At 42.1% G+C, this 24,122-nt stretch overlaps 1 protein-coding gene across 1 annotated transcript in view; it reads left to right on the top strand.

The window, feature by feature from the left end:
* The window catches only part of LOC106580623 (PI-PLC X domain-containing protein 3), a 79,624-nt gene extending 59,301 nt beyond the window's left edge, over positions 1-20,323 (top strand). The window contains exons 2-6 of the mRNA XM_014161873.3: positions 1,901-2,157; positions 2,276-2,449; positions 2,815-2,990; positions 3,123-3,224; positions 19,999-20,323. Of these exons, the coding sequence (XP_014017348.1) occupies positions 1,901-2,157; positions 2,276-2,449; positions 2,815-2,990; positions 3,123-3,224; positions 19,999-20,155 (866 nt within the window). The 3' untranslated portion in view covers positions 20,156-20,323. The remainder of the gene's footprint in view (positions 1-1,900; positions 2,158-2,275; positions 2,450-2,814; positions 2,991-3,122; positions 3,225-19,998) is intronic.
* Positions 20,324-24,122: the final 3,799 nt, after the last annotated feature.

Below are 24,122 nucleotides of genomic sequence, written 5' to 3' on the forward strand. Positions count from 1 at the left end.
TCTAACCCCCCCCCACACAAAAAAGATATAGATGTACTATTGTAAAGTGGTTGTTCTACTGGATATCATAAGGTGAATGCACCAATTTGTAAGTCGCTCTGGATAAGAGCGTCTGCTAAATGACGTAAATGTAAAATGTAAATACAGGCACGTGGAGGCCACACACACTACTGAGCCTCATTTTGACTTGTTTTAAGGACATTACATCAAAGTTGGATCAGCATGTAGTGTGGTTTTCCACTTTAATTTTGAGTGTGACTCCAAATCCAGACCTCCATGGGTTGATAAATTGGATTTCCATTGATTATTTTTGTGTGATTTTGTTGTCAGCACATTCAACTATGTAAAGAGAAAAGTATTTAATAAGATTATTTCTTTCATTCAGATCTAGGATGTGTTATTTTAGTGTTCCCTTTATTTTTTTGAGCAGTATGTGTATATATATATATATGATGTGTAGCTACCATTTTGTTTTGCACACCTTTTCAACTACACGCATCATAAGTGAACTGACTCGCTGCATAAAACACCTTTGATAAACCAAAAGGAACGTTGCTAGATTATCTCGTTATAAATGCTATAGGTATATTTGATAGAAACACTAGGCATGTTTCAAGGCATGGAGCTGGGCTGGCTCTATTGTACCCAATAATTTATCTACTGGAGAAACAGAGGAATATTGTCAGAACATTTCTATAACAGTTACTCCATTACACCCATAAGGCATAACACGGCCTCTATTCTACTCCAAGGTTTTGTGTAAGAGCAGACAATCCTGGGCAGAACATTGCTAAATGGGAACTTAGAAGGATGCTGACTGTGTGGTTGATGTACAGACAGTGCAGGCAAGTTTGTGTGTGTAGGATGAAGGTCTCTCTCTGTGTTCAGTGCCTGTGGAGAGGTTGATTGTTGTAATCTCTCTTGTGACTTTGTAAGGGTCAGCTGGCTGACTGACTGATGTTTGAGCTACGGTGACCGTCTGTTGTGGTTGAGGTAACTTTGGGCTTTGTGACGGTGTGGGTCAGCTCCTGTGGTGCGGGTCAGCCCCTGTGGTGCGGGTCAGCCCCTGTGGTGCGGGTCAGCCCCTGTGGTGCGGTTGAGTCTTCAGTCATCTCTGTTGTTACTGAAGATCCCTATGAGACTGTGTGGACAACTCTGTACTGCTGTTGGTTGACCCCTAGAGCTGTCTGCTCTGGTTACGGTCACTATCTCGACTGTGACGCTGAGGTCATTGTACGGCCTGCCGTGTTGTTGTTGTTGTGACTGTTAAAGACGTGGTGTTTGTGATTGGTAGATTTGCTCTGGCATTTTCTCTGCTGTAAATTCAGCCACAGATGTCTCTGTCCAGTTTGGTTGAGTGATGCTTCTGCTCACACTTTGGGGTCATAAGTTGTGACGTGGCTCTCATTGCACTGTTACTTTTGTGGTTGCCTGTGAGGTTTTCTCTGTGCTTTTGGGTTAAGGTCACTTTCTGGTCTGTGTGTGTCTGGTGTTCTTGTGTGGTTGCTGTGACTGGAGAAGGTTCACTCTTTGGGCCAAGGGTAACCAGCCCTCCTCTTGGAAAACTGTATCTGTTGCCAAGGGCTTTGGATAGGGCTGACTGTGTACTGTAGCCTGACCCTGTGGGGTCCACTGTGGGTTTCTCTATTCATCTATTTGTTTTTCAGGGTAAAAGGTCACACTGGGCTGGCTGTGGATGTATTGTTAAGGGGAGAAAAGTCTCAGGCTGTTAGTTAGAGCAGTTACACTCAGAGAACCACTTCTCTGGTTAGACTACTTTCCTGTTTAGATGGGGGAGAGAGGACATCACTCAGTCCTCTCAACCCACTGGCATTGTTCTATTGTCAGATACATTGTTCTGCACACCTCCACTATAACCTGTAGCCTATATTCCCCCCAGGTTCACATGATTCGTTCAGTTTCTACATAGATGAGTCCTCTCCGGTTGGTCCTGAGCAGACTGATGCCGTCCAGAACTTTGTGTCCGTCTTCGGGACGGTGGCCAAGAAGCTGATGCGCAAATGGCTCGCCACTCAGACCATGAACTTCTCCAGCCAGCTGGAGGCCGGCGTCCGCTTCTTTGACCTGCGCATCTCCACCAAGCCCCGAGACCCAGACAACGAACTCTTCTTCGCTCACGGTCTCTTCAGCGCCACGGTGAATAGAATGCATCCCTGTAACTTTATTTTACCAGACATTCCTGACGTTCCTAAGTATGACTGGTCTGACACTCTCTCTGCTCTCCTTTGGGGTGTGTGTTGGGTTGTCCTTCCAGGTGAGAGAAGGCCTGGAGCAGATCAGCTCCTTCCTGTCGGCCCATGCCAGAGAGGTGGTGTTCCTGGACTTTAACCACTTCTACGGGGTTCAGAACCTGCACCATGAGAAGCTGGTCTCAATGCTGAGGGATGTGTTCGGGGAGAAACTCTGCCCTGTCGTCTTCGCTCAGGAGGTAAGATGCTCTACTGTACAAACACTTTCAATCTCTGTGCTCCCTCAAGAGCATAGTGTCCAATATGCAGGTTGATGTTTATTGTCATGAGTCTTGTCCTGGAGGCACTGAGCGAATTCGCCTAAGATAAACCAGCTGCAAAGTCAAAATTGGCTAAATTGCAAAAAATATATGAAAACAAAAATGTGCTTTTTGGTCCTCACTTTAACCATAAATTAAGCATTAGGGTTAGCAGTGTGGTTAAGGTTAGAGTTACTTTGTGGCTGTGCCAGCTATTGACCACTCTGCAGAGCGAATCTGCTCCCACTATGGCTCTGGAAGTTTCCTAAAGACAGAAATTTCTCTCCTTCTCTCCCTTCCTCTAGGTGAGTCTCCAGTACCTGTGGGAGAATGAGTACCAAGTATTGGTGTTCTATCATAGTCCTATGGCCCTGGAGGTGCCCTTCCTGTGGCCGGGTCAGATGATGCCTGCTCCCTGGGCCAACACCACTGACCCTGACAAGCTGATCCAGTTCCTGCAGGCCTCTGTGGCTGACCGCAGGTCTGTCTGTTCCTTTATCTTTCACCCTGTCTTTTCCTGGACAGTGTGTTGACTTGAAAACAGGGAAAAGCACTTGTTGTGTCTTTAATTGTGGCTGTATAGTAAGGTTTGATGTGATTTGTGTGATTGCAGGAGGAAGGGAACATTCTTTGTCTCCCAAGTGGTCCTGACACCTAAGGCCAGCACTGTCATGAAAGGAGTGGCTAGCGGACTGAGGGAGACCATTACAGAAAGGTGAGTCTGTGGTGTGTGTGATTGCAGGAGGAAGGGAACATTCTTTGTCTCCCAAGTGGTCCTGACACCTAAGGCCAGCACTGTCATGAAAGGAGTGGCTAGCGGACTGAGGGAGACCATTACAGAAAGGTGAGTCTGTGGTGTGTGTGTGAGTCTGTGGTGTGTGTGTGAGTCTGTGGTGTGTGTGTGAGTCTGTGGTGTGTGTGTGAGTCTGTGGTGTGTGTGTGAGTCTGTGGTGTGTGTGTGTGTCTCTCTCTGTGTCTGTGTGTGTCTCTCTCTGTGTCTGTGTGTGTCTCTCTCTGTGTCTGTGTGTGTCTCTCTCTGTGTCTGTGTGTGTCTCACTCTGTGTCTGTGTGTGTCTCTCTCTGTGTGTGTGTGTGTCTCTCTCTGTGTCTGTGTGTGTCTCTCTCTGTGTCTGTGTGTGTCTCTCTCTGTGTCTGTGTGTGTCTCTCTCTGTGTCTGTGTGTGTCTCTCTCTGTGTCTGTGTGTGTCTCTCTCTGTGTCTGTGTGTGTCTCTCTCTGTGTCTGTGTGTGTCTCTCTCTGTGTCTGTGTGTGTCTCTCTCTGTGTCTGTGTGTGTCTGTCTGTGTGTCTCTCTCTGTGTCTGTGTGTGTCTGTCTGTGTGTGTCTCTCTCTGTGTCCGTGTGTGTCTGTCTGTGTGTGTCTCTCTCTGTGTCCGTGTGTGTCTCTCTCTGTGTCCGTGTGTGTCTCTCTCTGTGTCCGTGTGTGTCTCTCTCTGTGTGTCCGTGTGTGTCTCTCTCTCTGTGTCTGTGTGTGTCTCTCTCTGTGTGTCTGTGTCTCTCTCTGTGTCCGTGTGTGTCTCTCTCTGTGTGTCCGTGTGTGTCTCTCTCTCTGTGTCTGTGTGTGTCTCTCTCTGTGTGTCTGTGTCTCTCTCTGTGTGTCTGTGTGTGTGTCTGTGTGTGTCTCTGTCTGTGTGTCTCTGTGTCTGTCTGTCTCTGTCGCTGTGTGTGTCTCTGTCGCTGTGAGTGTGTCTCTGTCGCTGTGTGTGTGTCTGTCGCTGTGTGTGTGTCTGTCTCTGTGTGTGTGTCTGTCTCTGTGTGTGTGTCTGTCTGTGTGTGTGTGTGTGTGTGTGTGTGTGTGTGTGTGTGTGTGTGTGTGTGTGTGTGTGTGTGTGTGTGTGTGTGTGTGTGTGTGTGTGTGTGTGTGTGTGTGTGTGTGTGTGTGTGTGTGTGTGTGTGTGTGTGTCTGTCTCTGTGTGTGTGTGTCTCTGTGTGTGTGTGTCTGTCTCTGTGTGTGTGTGTGTGTGTCTGTGTCTCTGTGTGTGTGTCTGTCTCTGTGTGTGTGTCTGTCGCTGTGTGTGTGTCTCTGTCGCTGTGTGTGTGTCTCTGTCGCTGTGTGTGTGTCTCTGTCGCTGTGTGTGTGTCTCTGTCGCTGTGTGTGTGTCGCTGTGTGTGTGTCGCTGTGTGTGTGTCTCTGTCGCTGTGTGTGTGTCTCTGTCGCTGTGTGTGTGTCTGTGTCTGTGTGTCTGTCTCTGTGTGTGTCTCTCTGTGTCTGTGTGTCTGTGTCTGTGTGTGACTCTGTGTGTGAGTCTCGTCTCTCTGAGTCTCTGTGTGCATCTCCTCTCTTTCTCTTTCTCTCTCGCTCTCTCTCTCTCTCTATTCAATGGGCTTTATTAGCATAGGAAAGATATGTTTACATTGCCAAGCAAATGGAATAGACAATAAACAAAAGGGAAATAAACAACTGAAACATTAGGGAACATAACACTCACAAAAGTTTTTAAACAAATATAGACATTTCAAATGTTATGTTATTGGGTATATACAGTGAAGTATGAAAGGGAAAATAAACAAATATATATATATGTTGTATTTACAATGTCTGTACTCCACTGGTTGCCCTTTTCTCATGGCAACAGGCCATAAATCTTGCTGCTGTGATTGCACACTGCGGTATATATGACGACAGGCTCGATTCGGTCTTATGTAGTTTTTTTTTACATTGGATAAAAGTAGAGAGCTAGAACATGGTATATTATACACAACAGTTGAGGAACAATGGGAAAGTCATTCTGCTTTGAAAGTTGATAAACTTGTAGCCTCACTTTTGAGGAAATGGCCCTTGAATGTTTTGGTACCTACTGGAGAGCTCTTTGACTACACCCATTCAGCATCGTTCACACCCTCTTAAGCTTTAGCCCCACCCAACTCTTTAAGGATTCCCATGTGAGGCTATGTTCTGAACAGCCAAAGATTTCAAGACTAAAGGCTGGCTTACACTACGAGTGGGTTCGTAAATTTAATCTGGAGTGCCAGTGTGCTCTGGGATTTCGTAAAGAGATTGTCTGTAAATTCAGAGTGCACACTGGACGCTCTGGCCGAGGTGTAGGGTTGACCCGAACGTTCTGACCAAACAACAGCAGTCAAGCACCCAAGCTAACTGGCTAACATTGGCTAGCTTGCTCACTCTGACCATTTTACTTCCCCTAGCAAAGCTGGTTAGGCTGTTTTTATGTTATCCACAGCCTGGGTGACTGCCACTGGCAACAATTTAATTACACTTTTTTTGCCAACATTTACTGACACCCGCCATATTCAACGGGTGTTGAGCATTCATAAATTTGTCAGTTATTCTGCGCTCTGGCACACTCAGACGAGAGCACTCTGAAATCAAAGTAGATAGCCAGAGCTACGTCTAATGACAGTTGTCGCAGTGACATCATAAACATTCTATTTAAATAGTTACTTGCATAGTGGAGTCTGTTGTTTAGACATGTAGCTAGCTAAACAATAAACCATAATCCCAACTCATAACGTTACTACCCTGCATGAATCAGCTGGTAGCTTATCAACCAGGTTCAATGTTAGCTAGCTAACAATAGGTTATAATTAGCAATGCATGAGGCTCTGAGATAAGAATAATATTACTACACAGATCATACATCTAACTCTAGCTAGCTAACAGGACACTAACTTGAAATTCAAATGACTTTCTGACAAAATTAGAAACGTGTGATATCTGAAAACATAGCTAGCTAGACTCTCTTACCTTTTTACGTGGATGAACGCTTCTACCTCTATGTCACAGAAGCCATGGTTGCCCTTAGTTTGAAGATGTAAAGAACACCTGTCTCCGGATTACAACAGCCTTCTGTGTGTTCCCTTTTCAACTCCGTCTGCATATTTGCAATCAAACGCCATCATTTTCTCCTTAGCTATCATACTCTAATTCCACTGATTTCAAAACTCGGTCTTCCAGAAGGTGGAGAGCAACACTTATGCAGTTCTACTACGTGATATGTTTAAAAAAAGCAGCGTTAGAAAGGATTACCTACACATACTGACCAGCTAATATTGTAGACTGATGCGTGCTACAATCCAAACTCATCTCTCGGCATGTCCAGCCCACTCATTATCTCAGCCAATCATGACTAGCGGGAAGGCTGCTGACTTTCTCTGTGGCTAAACCAACTAGGCTCGAAATTGTTTTTTTTTTGTTGTTGTATTTACAGATATACATTTACATTTTAGTCATTTAGCAGACGCTCTTATCCAGAGCGACTTACAGTAGTGAATGCATACATTTCATACATTTCTTTTTCTCCGTACTGGTCCCCCAGATGGCATACTGGTCCCCCAGATGGCATACGAGTTTGTCATTAAAGCACATGATAGTTGACATGTTCCAGAATGCATCTCTGCCAAAAAAAACACATTTTGATGAAAATAAAGTTTGTTCAAATGGCTCTCCTGTGAAGTAGTGACACGCAACATACGTCTAGTTTCCTGAAACGAGTCACATATGTATCTATTGTGATACATTTGGCAGGAGGTTAGGAAGTGTAGCTCAGTTTACACCTCATTTTGTGGGCAGTGGGCACATATCCTGTCATCTCTTGAGAGCCAGGTCTGCCTATGGTGGCCTCTATCAATAGCAGGCTGTTCATAGTCAAGGATTTTCTTAATTTGTGGTCAGTCACAGTGGTCAGGTATTCTGCCACTGTGTACACTCTGTTTAGGGCCAGATAGCGTTCCAATTTGCAACTTTGTTGGGGTTGATTCTTTCCAGTATGTCAAATAGTACTTTTCGCTTTCTCATAATTTGGTTTTGTCCAAATGTGTTTCCTTCAGAGCTCCAGAACCAGCTGGCTCTGGAGACTCTTCTCTAGGTTAATCTCTTTGTAGGTGAGGGCTTTGTGGTGGAATGTGTGGGCATCACTTCCTTTTAGGTGGTTGTAGAATTGAACAACTATTTTCTGGATTTTGATAACTAGTGGGTATAATCCTAATTCTGCTCTGCATGCATTGTTTGGGGTTTTGCGTTGTAGACAGTATATTTTTGCAGAATTCTGCATGCAGTCTCTCAATTTTGGGGCTCCCAAGTGGCGCAGCGGTCTAAGGCACTTCATCTCAGTGCTAGAGGCGTCACTACAGACCCTGGTTTGATCCGGGGCTGTATCACCACCGGCTTTGATTGGGAGTCCCATAGGGTGGCACACAATTGGCGCAGTGTCGTTAGGGTTTGGCCAGGGTACGCCGTCATTATGATTAAGAATTTATTCTTAACGGACTTGCCTGGTAAAGTAAACGTTGAGGAAAATATATGCTTGTCCCATTTAGTGAATTATTGGTTGGTGAGTGGACCCCAGACCACACAACCATAGAGGGCAATGGGTTCACATCTGACCGAATCTGTGCAGAAGATCTAGGTGCTGCTGTTGACCCTCCTTGGTTGGGGACAGAAGCACCAGATCATCTGCAAACAGTAAACAGTCCAGTAGGGCGAGGCCGGGTGCTGCATACTGTCCTAGTGCCCTCGCCAACTTAAAAATAGAAATTTACAAATACAAAAACATGTTTCAGTATCATACAATACGCTAAAAAACAAGATATAGATTCATCAATAATGGCTGTAAACTCCGAAAAGACTTTCACCATCTTGAATGGCCTCTACTATTCAAAAATGTTCAGCTGAAATACATTTAATACAAATATAATAAAATATATCCTAAAGCAAAAATATAAACAATACTTTATCTGATGGAATTTCTTAAGAAAGGGGCACTAGACAGGGATTCCCCCCTTTTGTTTGCAATGGCATTTGAACCACTTGCAGAAAGAATTTGACTGGACCAAAGTGTAACGGATAGCATTATTGGTAAACATTTAATATAAACTAAACGTATTTGCTGATGGTCTCCTGATATACCTGACCAATATTAAAAACTCAATGCCTCCATTCCTTAAAATGTTTTAGGAATACTCTAAAGCCTTGTATATCTATAATTAAGACAGTTAGGATCACCACTTTATTTTAAGAATGTGAAATGTCAGGAAAATAGCAGAGAGTAGCCATTTTGCCACAAATTTGGAAGTATGCTTGGGTTCATTGTCCATTTGGAAGACTCATTTGCGACCAAGCTTTAACGTCCTGACTGATGTCTTGATGTTGCTTCAATATATCCACAAGTTTTCCTTCCTCATGATGCAATCTATTTTGTGAAGTGCACCAGTCCCTCCTGCAGCAAAGCACCCACACAACATGATGATGCCACCCCCGTGCTTCATGGTTAGGATGGTGTTCTTCAGTTTGCAAGCATCCCCTTTTTCCTCCAAAAATAACAGTGGCTAAATAGTTCTATTTTTGTTTCATCAGACCAGAAGACATTTCTCCAAAAAGTACGATCTTTGTCCCCATGTGCAGTTGCAAACCGTAGTCTGGCTTTTTTTATGGAGGTTTTGGAGCAGTGGCTTCTTCCTTGCTGAGCGGCCTTTCAGGTTGTGTCGATATAGGATTAGTTTTACTGTGGATACAGATACTTTTGTACCTGTTTCCTCCAGCATCTTCACAAGATCCTTTGCTGTTGTTCTGGGATTGATTTGCACTTTTCGCACCAAATTACGTTCATCTCTAGGAGACAGAACGTGTCTCCTTCCTGAGCGGTATGATGGCTGCGTGGTCCAATGTTGTTTATACTTGCGTACTATTGTTTGTACAGATGAACGTGATACCTTCAGGCATTTGGAAATTGCTCCCAAGGATGAACCATACTGGTAGAGGTCTACAGAAAATGTTCTGAGGTCTTGGCTGATTTCTTTTGATTTTCCCATGATGTCAAGCAAAGAGGCACTGAGTTTGAAGGTAGGCCTTGAAGTACACCCACAGGTACACCTCCAATCGACTCAAATTATGTCAATTAGCCTATCAGAAGCTTCTAATGCCATGACATCATTTTCTGGAATTTTCCAAGCCTTGTTGGAAAAATTACTTGTCATGCACAAAGTAGATGTCCCAACTGACTTGCCAAAATTATAGTTTGTTAACAAGAAATTTGTGGAGTGGCTGAAAAACGAGTTTTAATGACTCCAACCTAAGTGTATGTAAACTTCTAACTTCAACTGTATAATGACAACTTTATCCAGTTACTCAACAATATGAAAGCAGATCTACAGTGGCTTGTGAAAGTATTCACCCCCTTGGCATTTTTCCTGTTTTGTTGCCTTACAACCTGGAATTAAAAATAATTTTTTGGGGGGTTTGTATCATTTGATTTACACAACATGCCTAACACTGTGAAGATGCTAAATATTTTTTCTTGTCAAACAAACAAGAAACAAGACAAAAACAGAACTTGAGGGTGCATACTTTGTAGAGCCAGCTTTTGCAGAAATTACAACTACAAGTCTCTTGGGGTATGTCTCTATAAGCTTGGTACATCTAGCCACTGGGATTTTTGTCCATTCTTCAAGGCAAAACTGCTCCAGCTCCTTCAAGTTGGATGGGTTCTGCTGGTGTACAGCAATCTAAGTCACACCACAGATTCTCAATTGGATTGAGGTCTGGGCTTTGACTAGGCCATTCCAAGACATTTAAATGTTTCCTCTTAAACCACTCGAGTGTTGCTTTAGCAGTTTGCTAAGGGTTATTGTCCTGCTGGAAGGTGAACCTCCATCCCAGTCTCAAATCTCTGGATGACTGAAACAGGTTTCCCTCAAGATTTCCCTGTATTTAGCGCCATCCATCATTCCTTCAATTCTGACCAGTTTCCCAGTCCCTGCCGATGAAAAATCCCCACAGCATGATGGTGCCACCACCATACTTCACTGTGGGGATAGGGTTCTCAGGGTGATGAGAGGTGTTGGGTTTGTGCCAGACATTGCATTTTCCTTGATGACCAAAAAGTGACATTTTAGTCTCATCTGACCAGAGTACCTTCTTCCATATGTTTGGGGAGTCTCCCACACGCCTTTGGCGAACACCAAACGTGTTTGCTTATTTTTGTCTTTAAGCAATGTATTTTTTCTGCAAAGCCCAGCTCTGTGGAGTGTACGGCTTAGTGGTCCTATGCACAGGTTCTCCAATCTCAGCTGTTGAGCTTTGCAGCTCCTTCAGGGGTTCTCTTTGGTCTCTTTGTTGCCTCTGATTAATGCCCTCCTTGCCTGGTCCGTGAGTTTTGGTGGGTGGCCCTCTTTTGGCAGGTTTGTTGTGATGCCATATTCTTTCATTTTTTTTTAAATAATGGATTTATTGGTGCTCCATGGGATGTTCAAAGTTTCTGATATTTACTTATAACCCAACCCTGATCTGTTCTTCTCCACAACTTTGTCCCTGACCTGTTTGGAGAGCTCCTTGGTCTTTATGGTACTGCTTGCTTAGTGGTGCCCCTTGCTTAGTGGTGTTGCAGACTCTGGGGCCTTTAAGTACAGGTGTGTGTGTGTGTGTGTGTGTGTGTGTGTGTGTGTGTGTGTGTGTGTGTGTGTGTGTGTGTGTGTGTGTGTGTACAGTGGGGGACAAAAGTATTTGATCCCCTGCTGATTTTGTACGTTTGCCCACTTTTAAAGAAATTATCAGTCTATAATTTTAATGGTAGGTTTATTTGAACAGTGAGAGACAGAATAATAACAAATAAATCCAGAAAAACGCATGTAAAAAATGTTATAAAATGATTTGCATTTTAATGAGGGAAATAAGTATTTGACCCCTCTGCAAAACATGACTTAGTACTTGGTGGCAAAAACCCTTGTTGGCAATCACAGAGGTCAGACGTTTCTTGTAGTTGGCCACCAGGTTTGCACACATCTCAGGAGGGATTTTGTCCCACTCCGCTTTGCAGATCTTCTCCAAGTCATTAAGGTTTCGAGGCTGACGTTTGGCAACTCGAACCTTCAGCTCCCTCCACAGATTTTCTATGGGATTAAGATCCGGAGACTGGCTAGGCCACTCCAGGACCTTAATGTGCTTCTTCTTTAGCCACTCCTTTGTTGCCTTGGCCATGTGTTTTGGGTCATTGTCATGCTGGAATACCCATCCACGACCCATTTTCAATGCCCTGGCTGAGGGAAGGAGGTTCTCACCCAAGATTTGACGGTACATGGCCCCGTCCATTGTCCCTTTGATGCGGTGAAGTTGTCCTGTCCCCTTAGCAGAAAAACACCCACAAAGCATAATGTTTCCACCTCCATGTTTGACGGTGGAGATGGTGTTCTTGGGGTCATAGGCAGCATTCCTCCTCCTCCAAACACGGCGAGTTGAGTTGATGCCAAAGAGCTCCATTTTGGTCTCATCTGACCACAACACTTTCACCAGTTGTCCTCTGAATAATTCAGATGTTCATTGGCAAACTTCAGACGGGCATGTATATGTATTCTTGAGCAGGGGGACCTTGCGGGCGCTGCAGGATTTCAGTCCTTCACGGCGTAATGTGTTACCAATTGTTTTCTTGGTGACTATGGTCCCAGCTGCCTTGAGATCATTGACAAGATCCTTCCGTGTAGTTCTGAGCTGATTCCTCACCGTTCTCATGATCATTGCAACCCCACGAGGTGAGATCTAGCATGGAGCCCCAAGCCGAGGGATATTGACAGTTCTTTTGTGTTTCTTCCATTTGCGAATAATCGCACCAAATGTTGTCACCTTCTCACCAAGCTGCTTGGCGATGGTCTTGTAGCCCATTCCAGCCTTGTGTAGGTCTACAATCTTGTCCCTGACATCCTTGGAGAGCTCTTTGGTCTTGGCCATGGTGGAGAGTTTGGAATCTGATTGATTGCTTCTGTGGACAGGTGTCTTTTTTACAGGTAACAAGCTGCGGTTAGGAGCACTCCCTTTAAGAGTGTGCTCCTAATCTCAGCTTGTTACCTGTATAAAAGACACCTGGGAGCCAGAAATCTTTCTGGTTGAGAGGGGGTGAAATACTTATTTCCTTCATTAAAATGCTAATCAATTTATAACATTTTTGACACGTGTTTTTCTGGATATTTTTGTTGTTATTCTGTCTCTCACTGTTCAAATAAATCTACAATTTAAAATTATAGACTGATCCTTTCTTCATCAGTGGGCAAACGTACAAAATCAGCAGGGGATGAAATACTTTTTCCCCCCACTGTATATACTGAGATCATGTGACACTTAGATTCCACACAGGTGGACTTTATTTGACTAATTATGTGACTTCTGAAGGTAATTGGTTCTATCAGATCTTATTTAGGGGCTTCATAGCAAAGGGGTGAATACATGTGCACGCACAAGCTTTCCTTTAAAAAAAAAATGTTTTTCTTCACTTCACCAATTTGGACTATTTTGTGTATGTCCATTATTTAAAATCCAAATAAACTTCCATTTAAATTACAAGTTGTAATGCCACAAATAGGAAAAACGCCAAAGGGGATGAAATACTTTTACAAGGCAATGTATTTAAATGGAACGATGTTCACACAATCTTGCCATTATTTCAGCCAACGGGTTCATTGCTTCAACCCTTGCAGCTGCTGATTTTTTTTCTTCTCTTGCTTTGTTTGTTCTTTTCCATATTATGTCTACAGTTGTGGCCAAAAGTTTTGAGAATGACACAAATATGAATTTTCACAAAGTCTGCTGCCTCAGTTTGTGTGATGGCAATTTGCATATACTCCAGAATGTTATGAAGCGTGATCAGATGAATTGCAAAGTCCCTCTTTGCCATGCAAATGAACTGAATTCTAAAAAAAAAACATTTCCACTGCATTTCAGCCCTGCCACAAAAGAACCAGCTGACATCATGTCAGTGATTCTCTCGTTAACACAGGTGTGAGTGTTGATGAGGACAAGGCTGGAGATCACTCTGTCATGCTGATTGAGTTTGAATAACAGACTGGAAGCTTCAAAAGGAGGGTGGTGCTTGGAATCATTGTTCTTCCTCTGTCAACCATGGTTACCTGCAAGGAAACACATGCCGTCATCATTGCTTTGCACAAAACGGGCTTCACAGGCAAAGATATTGCTGCCAGTAAGATTGCACCTAAATCAACCATTAATCGGATCATCAAGAACTTCAAGGAGAGTGGTTCAATTGTTATGAAGAAGGCTTCAGGGCGCCCAAGAAAGTCCAGCAAGCGCCAGGACCGTCTCCTAAAGTTGATTCAGCTGCGGGATCGGGGCACCACCAGTACAGAGCTTGCTCAGGAATGGCAGCAGGCAGGTGTGAGTGCATCTGCACGCACAGTGAGGCGAAGACTTTTGGAGGATGGCCTGGTGTCAAGAAGGGCAGCAAAGAAGCCACTTCTCTCCAGGAAAAACATCAGGGACAGACTGATATTCTGCAAAAGGTACAGGGATTGGACTGCTGAGGACTGGGGTAAAGTCATTTTCTCTGATGAATCACCTTTCCGATTGTTTGGGGCATCCGGAAAAAAGCTTGTCCGGAGAAGACAAGGTGAGCGCTACCATCAGTCCTGCTTCATGCCAACAGTAAAGCATCCTGAGACCATTCATGTGTGGGGTCACTCCCTCAGCAAAGGGAGTGGGCTTGCTCACAATTTTGCCTGGGAACACAGCCATGAATAAAGAATGGTACCAACACATCCTCCGAGCAACTTCTCCCAACCATCCAGGAACAGTTTGGTGACAAACAATGCCATTTCCAGCATGATGTAGCACCTTGCCATAAGGCAAAAGTGATAACTAAGTGGCTTGGGAAACAAAACATCGATATTTTGGGTCCATGACCAGGAAACTCCCCAGACCTTATTCCCATTGAGAACTTGTGGTCAATCCTCAAGAGGCGGGTGGACAAACAAAACCCACAAATTCTGACAAACTCCAAGCATTGGTTATGCAAGAATGGTCTGCCATCAGTCAGGATGTGTCCCAGAAGTTTATTGACAGCATGCCAGGACGGATTGCAGAGGTCTTGAAAAAGAACGGTCAACACTGCAAATATTGACTCTATGCATCAACTTCATGTAATTGTCAATAAAAGCTTTTGACACCTTATGAAATGCTTGTAATTATACTTCAGTATTCCATAGTAACATCTGACAAAAATATCTAAAGACACTGAGGCAGCAGACTTTGTGAAAATTAACATTTCTGTCATTCTCAAAACTTTTGGCCACAACTGTATCTCTGAGAAACTACCCAGGAAAGGGATGAAAATGGCTCATATTAATATAGCCTTAAAAATAAGGTTCATGAAATCATTAACTTGCTAACATCAGAACATTAATATACCATGCATTCGGAAAGCCACTGTAGATCTGCTTTCATATTGTTGACAGTGTATGTGATTTACATTTTTACATTTTAGTCATTTAGCAGACGCTCTTATCCAGAGCGACTTACAGTAGTGAATGCATACATTTCATACAATTTCATACATTTTTTATTTTTTTTTCCTGTGCTGGCCCCCCGTGGGAATCGAACCCACAACCCTGGTGTTGCAAACACCATGCTCTACCAACTGAGCTACAGGGAAGGCAGAGGTCCGCTCAAGAGGAAGCTTGTCACTGTAACCAGTGCCTGTAATCTGGTTCAGGTTTTTTTTTTTTTTTTCCTGTGCTGGCCCCCCGTGGGAATCAAACCCACAACCCTGGTGTTGCAAACACCATGCTCTACCAACTGAGCTACAGGGAAGGCAGAGGTCCGCTCAAGAGGAAGCTTGTCACTGTAACCAGTGCCTGTAATCTGGTTCAGGTTTTTAATCAACTTGCCAGGGTGTTTACAAACACTATAGGAAAAATATAATTCACATGTGTTGATCACATTTTTCCTAATACAGCTTTTGCAAAGTTCTACTGTATCTGTGCCCATTGGATGTGGTGATCACAATATAGTGGCTATATCTAGGAGAGCCAAAGTTCCAAAAGCTGGGCCTAAAATAGTGTATAAGAGATCATACAAAATATTTTGCTGTGTCTGCTGTCCATGATGTAAAAAAATATTTGTTGGTCTGACATGATTAATAAGGAGCATCCACAATTTGCACTTGATGAATTTATGAAATTGCTTCTTCCATTTGTTTATAAAAATGTACCTGTTAAGAAACTGACTGTTAGAACTGTTAAAGCTCCATGGACTGATGAGGAATTGAAAAACTGTATGGTTGAAAGAGATGGGGCAAAAGGAGTGGCTAATAAGTCTGAGTGGCCGACTAACTGCAAGTTGAGAAATTATGTGATTGAACTCAACAAAAAGAACTGTATTATGAAGCCAATATCAGTGATATAAAGTATGATGGGAAAACACTTTGGAGTACTTTAAATTAAGTTGTTGAGCATAAAGACAAATTCAACTCATCACCAAAGCATTTGATGTTGCCAATTATTTTAATTATTACTTCATTGGCAAATTGGGTGAACAGTGAGCCATTGCATTCATGCATGAAAAAACAAATAAGGAAAGATAGCATTGTATGTTTTTATTTTTTTAAGTTGTATGTGTATGATAATATCATTTTGAAGCCTGCAGTCTATACTTGTATCCAATGTGATTTTTTTTTTTAGATGTTGGAACATAAGACTGAAAAGAGACGTTGGGTCATACATGCATACATAGATACATAGATACATACATACATACATACATACATACATACATACATACATACATACATACATACATACATACATACATACATACACAGCTAATGAAGTCACTGAAACACTTAACAAGGAGTTGCAGTCAGTTTTGGAATGGATGACCAGTAATAAACTGGTCCTGAACATCTCTAAAACTAAGAACATTGTACTTGGTACAACTCATTCCCTAGGCTCTAGACATAGGATGAATCCGGTAATGACTGTTGATGACGTTGAGACTAAATTACTTAGATTGTAAACTGTCATGGTTAAAACATATAGATTCAATAGTTGTAAAGATGGGGAGGGTTTTTTCATTATATTCTCTGCTTTTTTTTGACACCACACTCCACAAAGCAAATCCTGCAGGCTATAGTTTAGTCTTATCTTGATTATTGTCCAGTCATGTGGTTAAGTGCTGCAAAGAAAGACCTAGTTAAGCTGCAGCTGGCCCAGGACAAAGCGGCACGTCTTGCTCTTCATTGTAATCATTCATAAATACTATGCATGCCAGTCTCTCTTGGCTAAGAGTTGAGGAGAGACTGACTGCATCACTACTGCTTTTTATAAGAAAGATGAATGAGTTGAAATGTCCAAATGGTTTGCATAGTCAACTTACACACAGCTCTGACACACACTTATGCCACCAGGGGTAATTTCACAGTCCTTTTCACAAACCAGAACAAATGAAAGTGAGCATACAGTATAATATTGGTAATACCAATTACCCCACTGAAAACATTATTTTAAAAAGTATACTTGGTCATAACATATTTTTATATGGGCAAATAAAACAGAATAAAAAGGAAGTTTCACATCTTCCTAAGTCAGAGGGTGGTTTTAACTTGCCACCCAAGGCTTTTACTTGAGACATATTGTTAAATGCGCTTAAGAGGAACAATGGGTACATATTGAAGATGCACATGCTCACCTCCCATAATCTTTTCACATGTCTGTTTTCAAAGGATAAAGTTAAGAACATGAACAACCTCATAGTTTAGAACACAATATGGAAGAAAATTAAATGGATTCTACAAGAACCAATATCACTCCCATAAAACACAACCCTATGTAACAATCCTTGGATAGCTTTTCAGAATGCACTGATAAATTGGATCACATGGGAAAACTAAAGGCATACATTTATTTTAACAGAATTAAAAAGCAATTTTGGACTGTCCAATGTGGATATTTTCAAATACAGCACAACGAGTCCTGTCTTAAGTGTAAAACTAACAATGACTCCATAAGACATGCCTTCTGGGAATGCTATGAAGCCCAAAAGTTATGGGTGGAGTTAGAAAGTTGGCTGTCAGAAATATTACAATGTAAATTTACATTTAGTCTGTCTGCATATTTCAAGACGTCATCTGAGGGGGCTATGAGATACCCGATGGGTTGGACGATACTCTCCTCGTTAATTATCTTTAAAAAAATGTATGCTTAACTGGAAATCAAACAATTCTCCATCATTAAGACAATGGAAAAATCGTACGCTTCATTATCTAAATATTGAAAGCACATGGGTGATGGAGAGAATTAGCAGACGTGGCGGAGAGAGGGTGAGAACAGGTGGGTCTGGGCAGGCGTGATGTTGATATTCTAATCTCCCCCCCCTCCCCCCTGCCAATACCCTCTCTTGACAGAGGGGTAGTGTGCTCGTATAGCAGTGTGCCATGCCAGGGGAATGTCTGTGTGGAAAATGTTATTGATTAATCTTCATCTTCCCAGTATTTTAACAGTCTGCAAATAGTGTCTCTGGATTGTCCCTGAGGAGCTTCTGTTTGTACTATTTTTGTGCAGTGTTCTATGATAGGCTCTGCACTGGGAGGTAAGGAAGCCATGGGGCAGAGGGCCTCAGAGGCCTCTGCATTTGGGTGGGGGAGGTTATGATTCTCTGTTTCCATTGTTGGGTTCACACCTCTCAGTGCAAATTGGAGTTGCAGCTGGGACATCTGTCCTAGCAAGCTTGGAAGCGCTGTAGCCATAACTTATCAGTGGTGTAAAGTACTTAAGTAAAAATACCTTAAAGTACTACTTAAATAGTTTTTTGGGGTGTCTGTACTTTACTATTTATATTTTTGACAAATTTTACTTTTACTTCACTACATTCCTAAAGAAAATTCTGTACTTTTTACTCTGACACCCAAAAGTACTCGTTACATTTTGAATGGCTAGCAGGACAGGAAAATGGTCAAATTGTAATCAACACGAGGGGAGACAGAGAGCTGGTTTCAAGCGCAGGGTGCAGCAGGTGTTTATTGTAAAGGACCACAGGAGGAGGCAGGTAGCTGGGTCCAGGGGTAGGCAGAAGGTCATACACAGGGGGTCCAAAAGGGCAACAGTACAGGCAGGGAAAAGGCTAGTAACGTAATCTTGGAGATCAGGTAATAGGTAGACAACAGGAAATCCGATAGGCTAAAGTACAGGCAGGGAATTGGCAAAAGGCGTCGTTAGTGAGGCAGGCAAAAACTATCATACACGGGAGGAGAAAATCACGGGAAAAACCGAGTTCCGAAAGACGTGTGTCACAAAACAAACAATACCTCACAGTGATGGGGTGCAAAGAACTGAACTAAATAGTGTGGTATAATGACATACAGGTGTGTGAAAAGATGATTAGAATTCAGGTGATTGGGATCTGGAGAGTGAGCTGCTTTCGGGGGATCTAGATGTTTGAGGGTGTGAGTTGGAAAGTGGGCTGGAAAGTGAGCTGCGTTCAGGGGATCTACGTGTTTGAGGGTGTGAGTTGGAAGCAGACGTTACACAAATTCATGGACTTATCAAGAGAACATCCCTGGTCATCCCTATTGCCTCTGATCTGGTGGACACACTAAACATACATGCATCGTTTATAAATTATGTCTGAGTGTTGGAGTGTGCCCCTGGCTATCCGCAAATTAAAAAAAATGAAAATGTGGCCGTCTGATTTGCATAATATAGGGAATTTTTAATTATTTATACTTTTACCTTTACTTTCAATACTTAAGTATATTTTAGCAAGTACATTTACTTTTGATACTTAAGTATATTTAAAACCAAATACTTTTAGACGTTCAAGTGGACTTTCACTTTTACTTGAGTCATTTTCTTTAAGGTATCTTTACTTTTACTCAAATATGATTATTGGGTACTTTTTCCACCACTGCTTATCATTGTCTTTATAATGATATCTAGATGTTATTGTAATGCATTTTACTTATTGGCTTTAAACATTGCTTCAGATTGAACGTTACTCACCTAGTTCCAGGTTGGATGGTATGTTTAGGTTTCTGCTGTGCTTCTTCTGCTGGTTGTTGGTTTGCCAGAAGGTTTGTTAGATAGTTCTTGGTTATAAGAATCATAATAGTAGTAGTGAAAATGGTATTACCATTAACAACAACTGCAACAATATTAATGAGAATAATAATACATTAAATCAGTAGTAGTAGGCCAGTCTCAACTTGACTGAGAAGCCACATGGCAAGTTATGAAGGCGAATATTATTGACGTTACATTGCACTTTTCAATGGCCGTCCCTCAGGTTGTGGCAGGATGAAACATATCTCGCTGCCAAAACTGCACATTTTGGCTTTTCACCCAATATGCTTTCTCTAACGTAACAAAATGTGGAAAAACTCAAGGGGTCTGAATTCTTTCCGAATGCACTGTAACTTGAAATCCAAATGGCATAACCGTACTCCAATATTTCACAATAACAAAGATCTGGATGGCAGCCTTTTGCATCCCCCCAATGGTCAAAATGTGGACAATGTATGGACAATGCACCTGTAATTCCCCCCCCCCCCCCCCCCCCCCCCCAAAAAAAAACAGTGACTCTGACATGAGACATCAAAACCACTCAAAACAAAACAGCCACCTCTGAACCCACCTGAGGAAAGTCTCTCTCTCTCCTTACCCCCATCATTTTCAGTGGCTAAGTATAACACTTAGAATTCACAAAAGACAGTGATGCAGGTGTGTGATGCATGTTTTCCACTGCAGGGCTCTTCCAAGTATGATGTTGTGGATCCGGGCCCAGAGGCCGGGAGAGAGCGGCATCAACATCATCACAGCTGACTTCGTAGAGCTGGGAGACTTCGTCAGTGCTGTCATCACTCTCAACTACCATATGGAAGACGAGGAAGAAAACGCCACCTGAGAGTGACCGACAGGGTGGTTTAGAGTTCAATCCTCAGCCATGTGGGGCTACGCTCGCTCTCTCGCTCTTTCTCTTTGGTGTTCATTTTTAGGAAGAGAGGCGGTCCTCTGACTCTTCTAGGGCTACAATAGTTGACAGAGAGAGGGCGGGAGGGAGGGCGCGAGCGGGGAGGGAGGCAGAGATGGGGGGGTGGAGAAAGGAAGGTAGAGGGAGGGGGAAGAGGTGGGGGGAGAGGTGGAGAAAGGAAGGTAGAGGTGGAGAAAGGAGGGTGGAGGGAGGGAGAGGTAGAGAAAGGAAGGGAGGGAGGGGAGGAGAAGAGAAAAAGGAGGGAGAATGGACTTGATTGCTCGGTGAGAGTAACCTTTGGTTTTATATTTTCTGGGGGGTCAAAAGGGCAATTGTTTTTTAATGACACTTCGCTTTGCTTCACTTCACATCTGCTGTAATGATAACTGCTTCTATCCTCTGATCACACAAGCACGTGTTCCTGGCCTTTCCACTTCTTGTGAGGCTAAGACTAGCTTATTAGCGTATTCTACAACCATAAATGTTGTTCGTATTTTAGTGACCGTGATGGTCAACCTTCATCAAAACTTATCTTCATTGGTGCAAGTAATACAGCTTATGGTCGTCAACCTGATTCGCATGTCAACTACTAACATATGGCAAACAAACATACATGGCATACTAAACTTACTTGGCATACACAATTCACTTAAGTTGCCACAATTGAATTTTGCAGAGCAAAAGTTTTTTGACCTCTTTAGAAGGTGGAAACTAGGATATTCAGACTATTTTTTCTCAGAATCGTTCCAGTCATCACAGTACATATATTGTTGCCTTCTCCCTGCACATTAGTTAATCTTCTTGTAAATCATTGACCTTTTCTTCTGTTTTGAAAGATGTGTAGACGGTGAGCTCATCTCATCCTTGTGTTCATTCATTTATATAGAATTGATTATATTAGAATAGATTAACTATCTGTTGCTCTACTTCTATTCAGGTGTTTGCCTGCTTTTTTTGCATTCCATCTAGTAGAAAGATGTTTCCCATGCTTTGCACCTATTTGGGACAAACTGTAAATGCTCATCGAGGAAGGCAAATCATATTTGAAGTGGCACTTGCAGCATAGTGAAGAAAGAAAGAATAAAACCTGTATCACTTTGTTTTTGCTTAAAGTTCTATTACACATTATGCAAGCAAGAACATAATTGCATATGTATCAAATGCTTTCCCTCATTTCTCCAAAAAACAACTATTAAGATTATTGTTGCATCTTTTACAGAGAATGTATTCTTTGAGGAAACATTTATGTAAACTTTTATGATTAATGTGAACTAAAAAAGAAAAATGTTACCTTTTTGAATATGTAAATGTGTGTGTCTTGTGCGTAAATGGATCATTTCCAACTTTCTTCAGTTCTGTTTTTATTTGAGAAAGAGACACAGAGACAGAGAGAAAGGGAGTGAGGGAGAGATTGTTTAAGTGTGTGGGTTTTGTGTATTGTTCAAAGAGTTGTGAACATTTTCATACTATTTATATGTGCCAATGACTTCATTATGATTTAATCTTAAATTATATTTTATATCATGTGAAAAGCTTGTATATAGTGTAAGTGCAATGGATTTACGACCATTTAATTGTAAATGAAAATCAATGCCAAGAATTGTTCACAAGAAATCTGTTTTAACAAATATATGGCCAATACATGTTTTGTCTGACAGTAAAACTATTTTTTTGTTACTAATTAACTATGTGCATGAATCAAAAGATATTTGTAAATATATTGCTCGTCTCTCAGTGGATTCATTGATTTTGGATGACCTGACTATAACTACTTGAGTTGTTTGCACTGCAACAGTTAAACACGACCAGACTTAGGACATTCAATAACTAAAACAATTTTACCTATTTTTTTGGACGAAGTATATGTTTCACTTTGACTCTGAGAGACCTACATATACCTATGTAATAAATTTGAAATGCACAGTATAAAAATAAATCTAACTACATGTGTTTACTTTATAAGTCATCCAGTGTTGACATAATTCTACTTCATCCATATTGCAGTCATTGCCTTTCTGTTCTTTTACTGGTGATAAGTCGATCGCTGTAAAATTGTTGTAAAGACCAAACCTTGTGTGTTACAATGAGTGAGTGATGCCCAATCAAATAAAGCTATATGTCTATATGACTCTCTATGGCAGTGTTACTCACAATTTTTTGTAAGGCGACCAATTTGGTTGGAGATAATCTTTCAGAGGGCCCCATAGATCTTTAATTTGTTGTACTTTTTCTTCCAATTTGAGCAATTAAGAACAAATTCAGAGAGCACATGAAATTGATTTGATGTGCAGCACATCACAAATGTATACATGCACACGTCAAATAGGTTCATCACATGTATAAGACCCATATTAAGGGTTACCTCAGTAGTTGGATGAGCGAAAATGTCCCTTCTGCTCCTTGAATGAATTCATTCTAAATGTATAGTCTGTGGCAATCCAAGTGTGCATTGGGCAGTCTGTTTCTCTGTTTTTGTTTCTCAATGTTCATTGTTGAATATGTTGCTTCACATGAATAAGCGTTGACAAAAAATGGTCACCTTTTGCAAACACTGCTTCAGAAGTGGATACTCTGTGTCTGACACAAGGCTCCAGAAATGGGTAACACCTGATCAGTGGAGCTGCTGGCAATGTGTAATTTGCCAGCAGCTCCACTATCTCACTCTCTATTCCATTACGGTCAGTAGAGGGCTATGATGACTGGGGTCAGAGATGACACTGGCACATGAAAGGGGTTCTCAATGAAGTTGGAAAAACTCCTTGTACTCCATGATATCCTTGAACCTTGACTCAAACTCCAACTTCAACTCTTCCAACACACGCTCAACTACATCATAGCTAAAATGTTGCATTATGTCTGGGTTGGATGTGGTGACTGCGCCGAGTTTTGGGAAATGAACAAACTGTCTGTCAGGTATGAACAGAGTGGTGATTTTATTTTGAAATGCTGTGACCACACGCAGAATTTTGCCCAGAGTTTTAGCTTTCTATTGGAGCTGGAGATTCACTGTGTTCAGATGGCAGGTGACGTCCGTTAACAAAGCCAGCTTTAATATCCACTGTGGATCATCCAACTATGGCTCCTCTCTCCCCTTGCTTGCAACAAATTCACAGATTTGAGGGAGGAGAGAGAGAAATCTTTACAAAACTTAGCCAACGAGACAGCCATCTCATCTCATTGTGAAATATCAAGTCGCCGAATTCTGTCTGGTATTCCACCAGCAACTCGCGGAACTGCCAGTGATTCAGTGACCTCACAATAATAATGTTCACCACGCGCACGACTTCCTGCATTACATTCTGTAAGTCACAGTCTTTGAGTTTAGCCACAAGTGCTACTTGATGAATGATACAATGAAACGTAACACATTTGGGAATATCCTCTCTCTTTCTCATCAGGCCTATTAGTCCCTTCCCCTTCCCTCACATGTTTGGGGCACCATCAGTGCACACAGATGCCAGATTTGACCAGTCAATATTTTTATCAGCAAAAGAATCTAATAACTTTCAGAATATCCTCTCCTTGTGTTTGTCCCTGAAGGAGCAGCAAACATAAAAGTTCCTCTCTGAACGACCCAAACACATAATTGGGCAATGTCACTTACATCAGTGCTTTCGTCAAGCGCAAAACTAAAACACAGCACCCCGGATATGCCAGTAATCAGTTGCTTACCGATGTCCTCGCCAATGTCTTCTACACGTTTTATGGTCGAGTCTGAGAGTTGCAGTCCCTTAATTTGCTTTAAAATAGCTTCCTTATTTGTGAAATCAGCATACAATATTTCGGCTGAGGCCTTGTTTTTGCGAGTATCCAAGCAATCTCAGATGTTGCCTCTTGTCGTTTTCTCTGCAACAGTGCTAGATCTGTCCATCATTTGTTGTTGTCCTTTGAGTTGCGCTAT

The sequence above is a fragment of the Salmo salar genome, chromosome 20 (genome assembly GCF_965601325.2).
Source record: "Salmo salar chromosome 20, fSalSal1, whole genome shotgun sequence".
NCBI classification, from domain to species: Eukaryota; Metazoa; Chordata; class Actinopteri; order Salmoniformes; family Salmonidae; genus Salmo; species Salmo salar.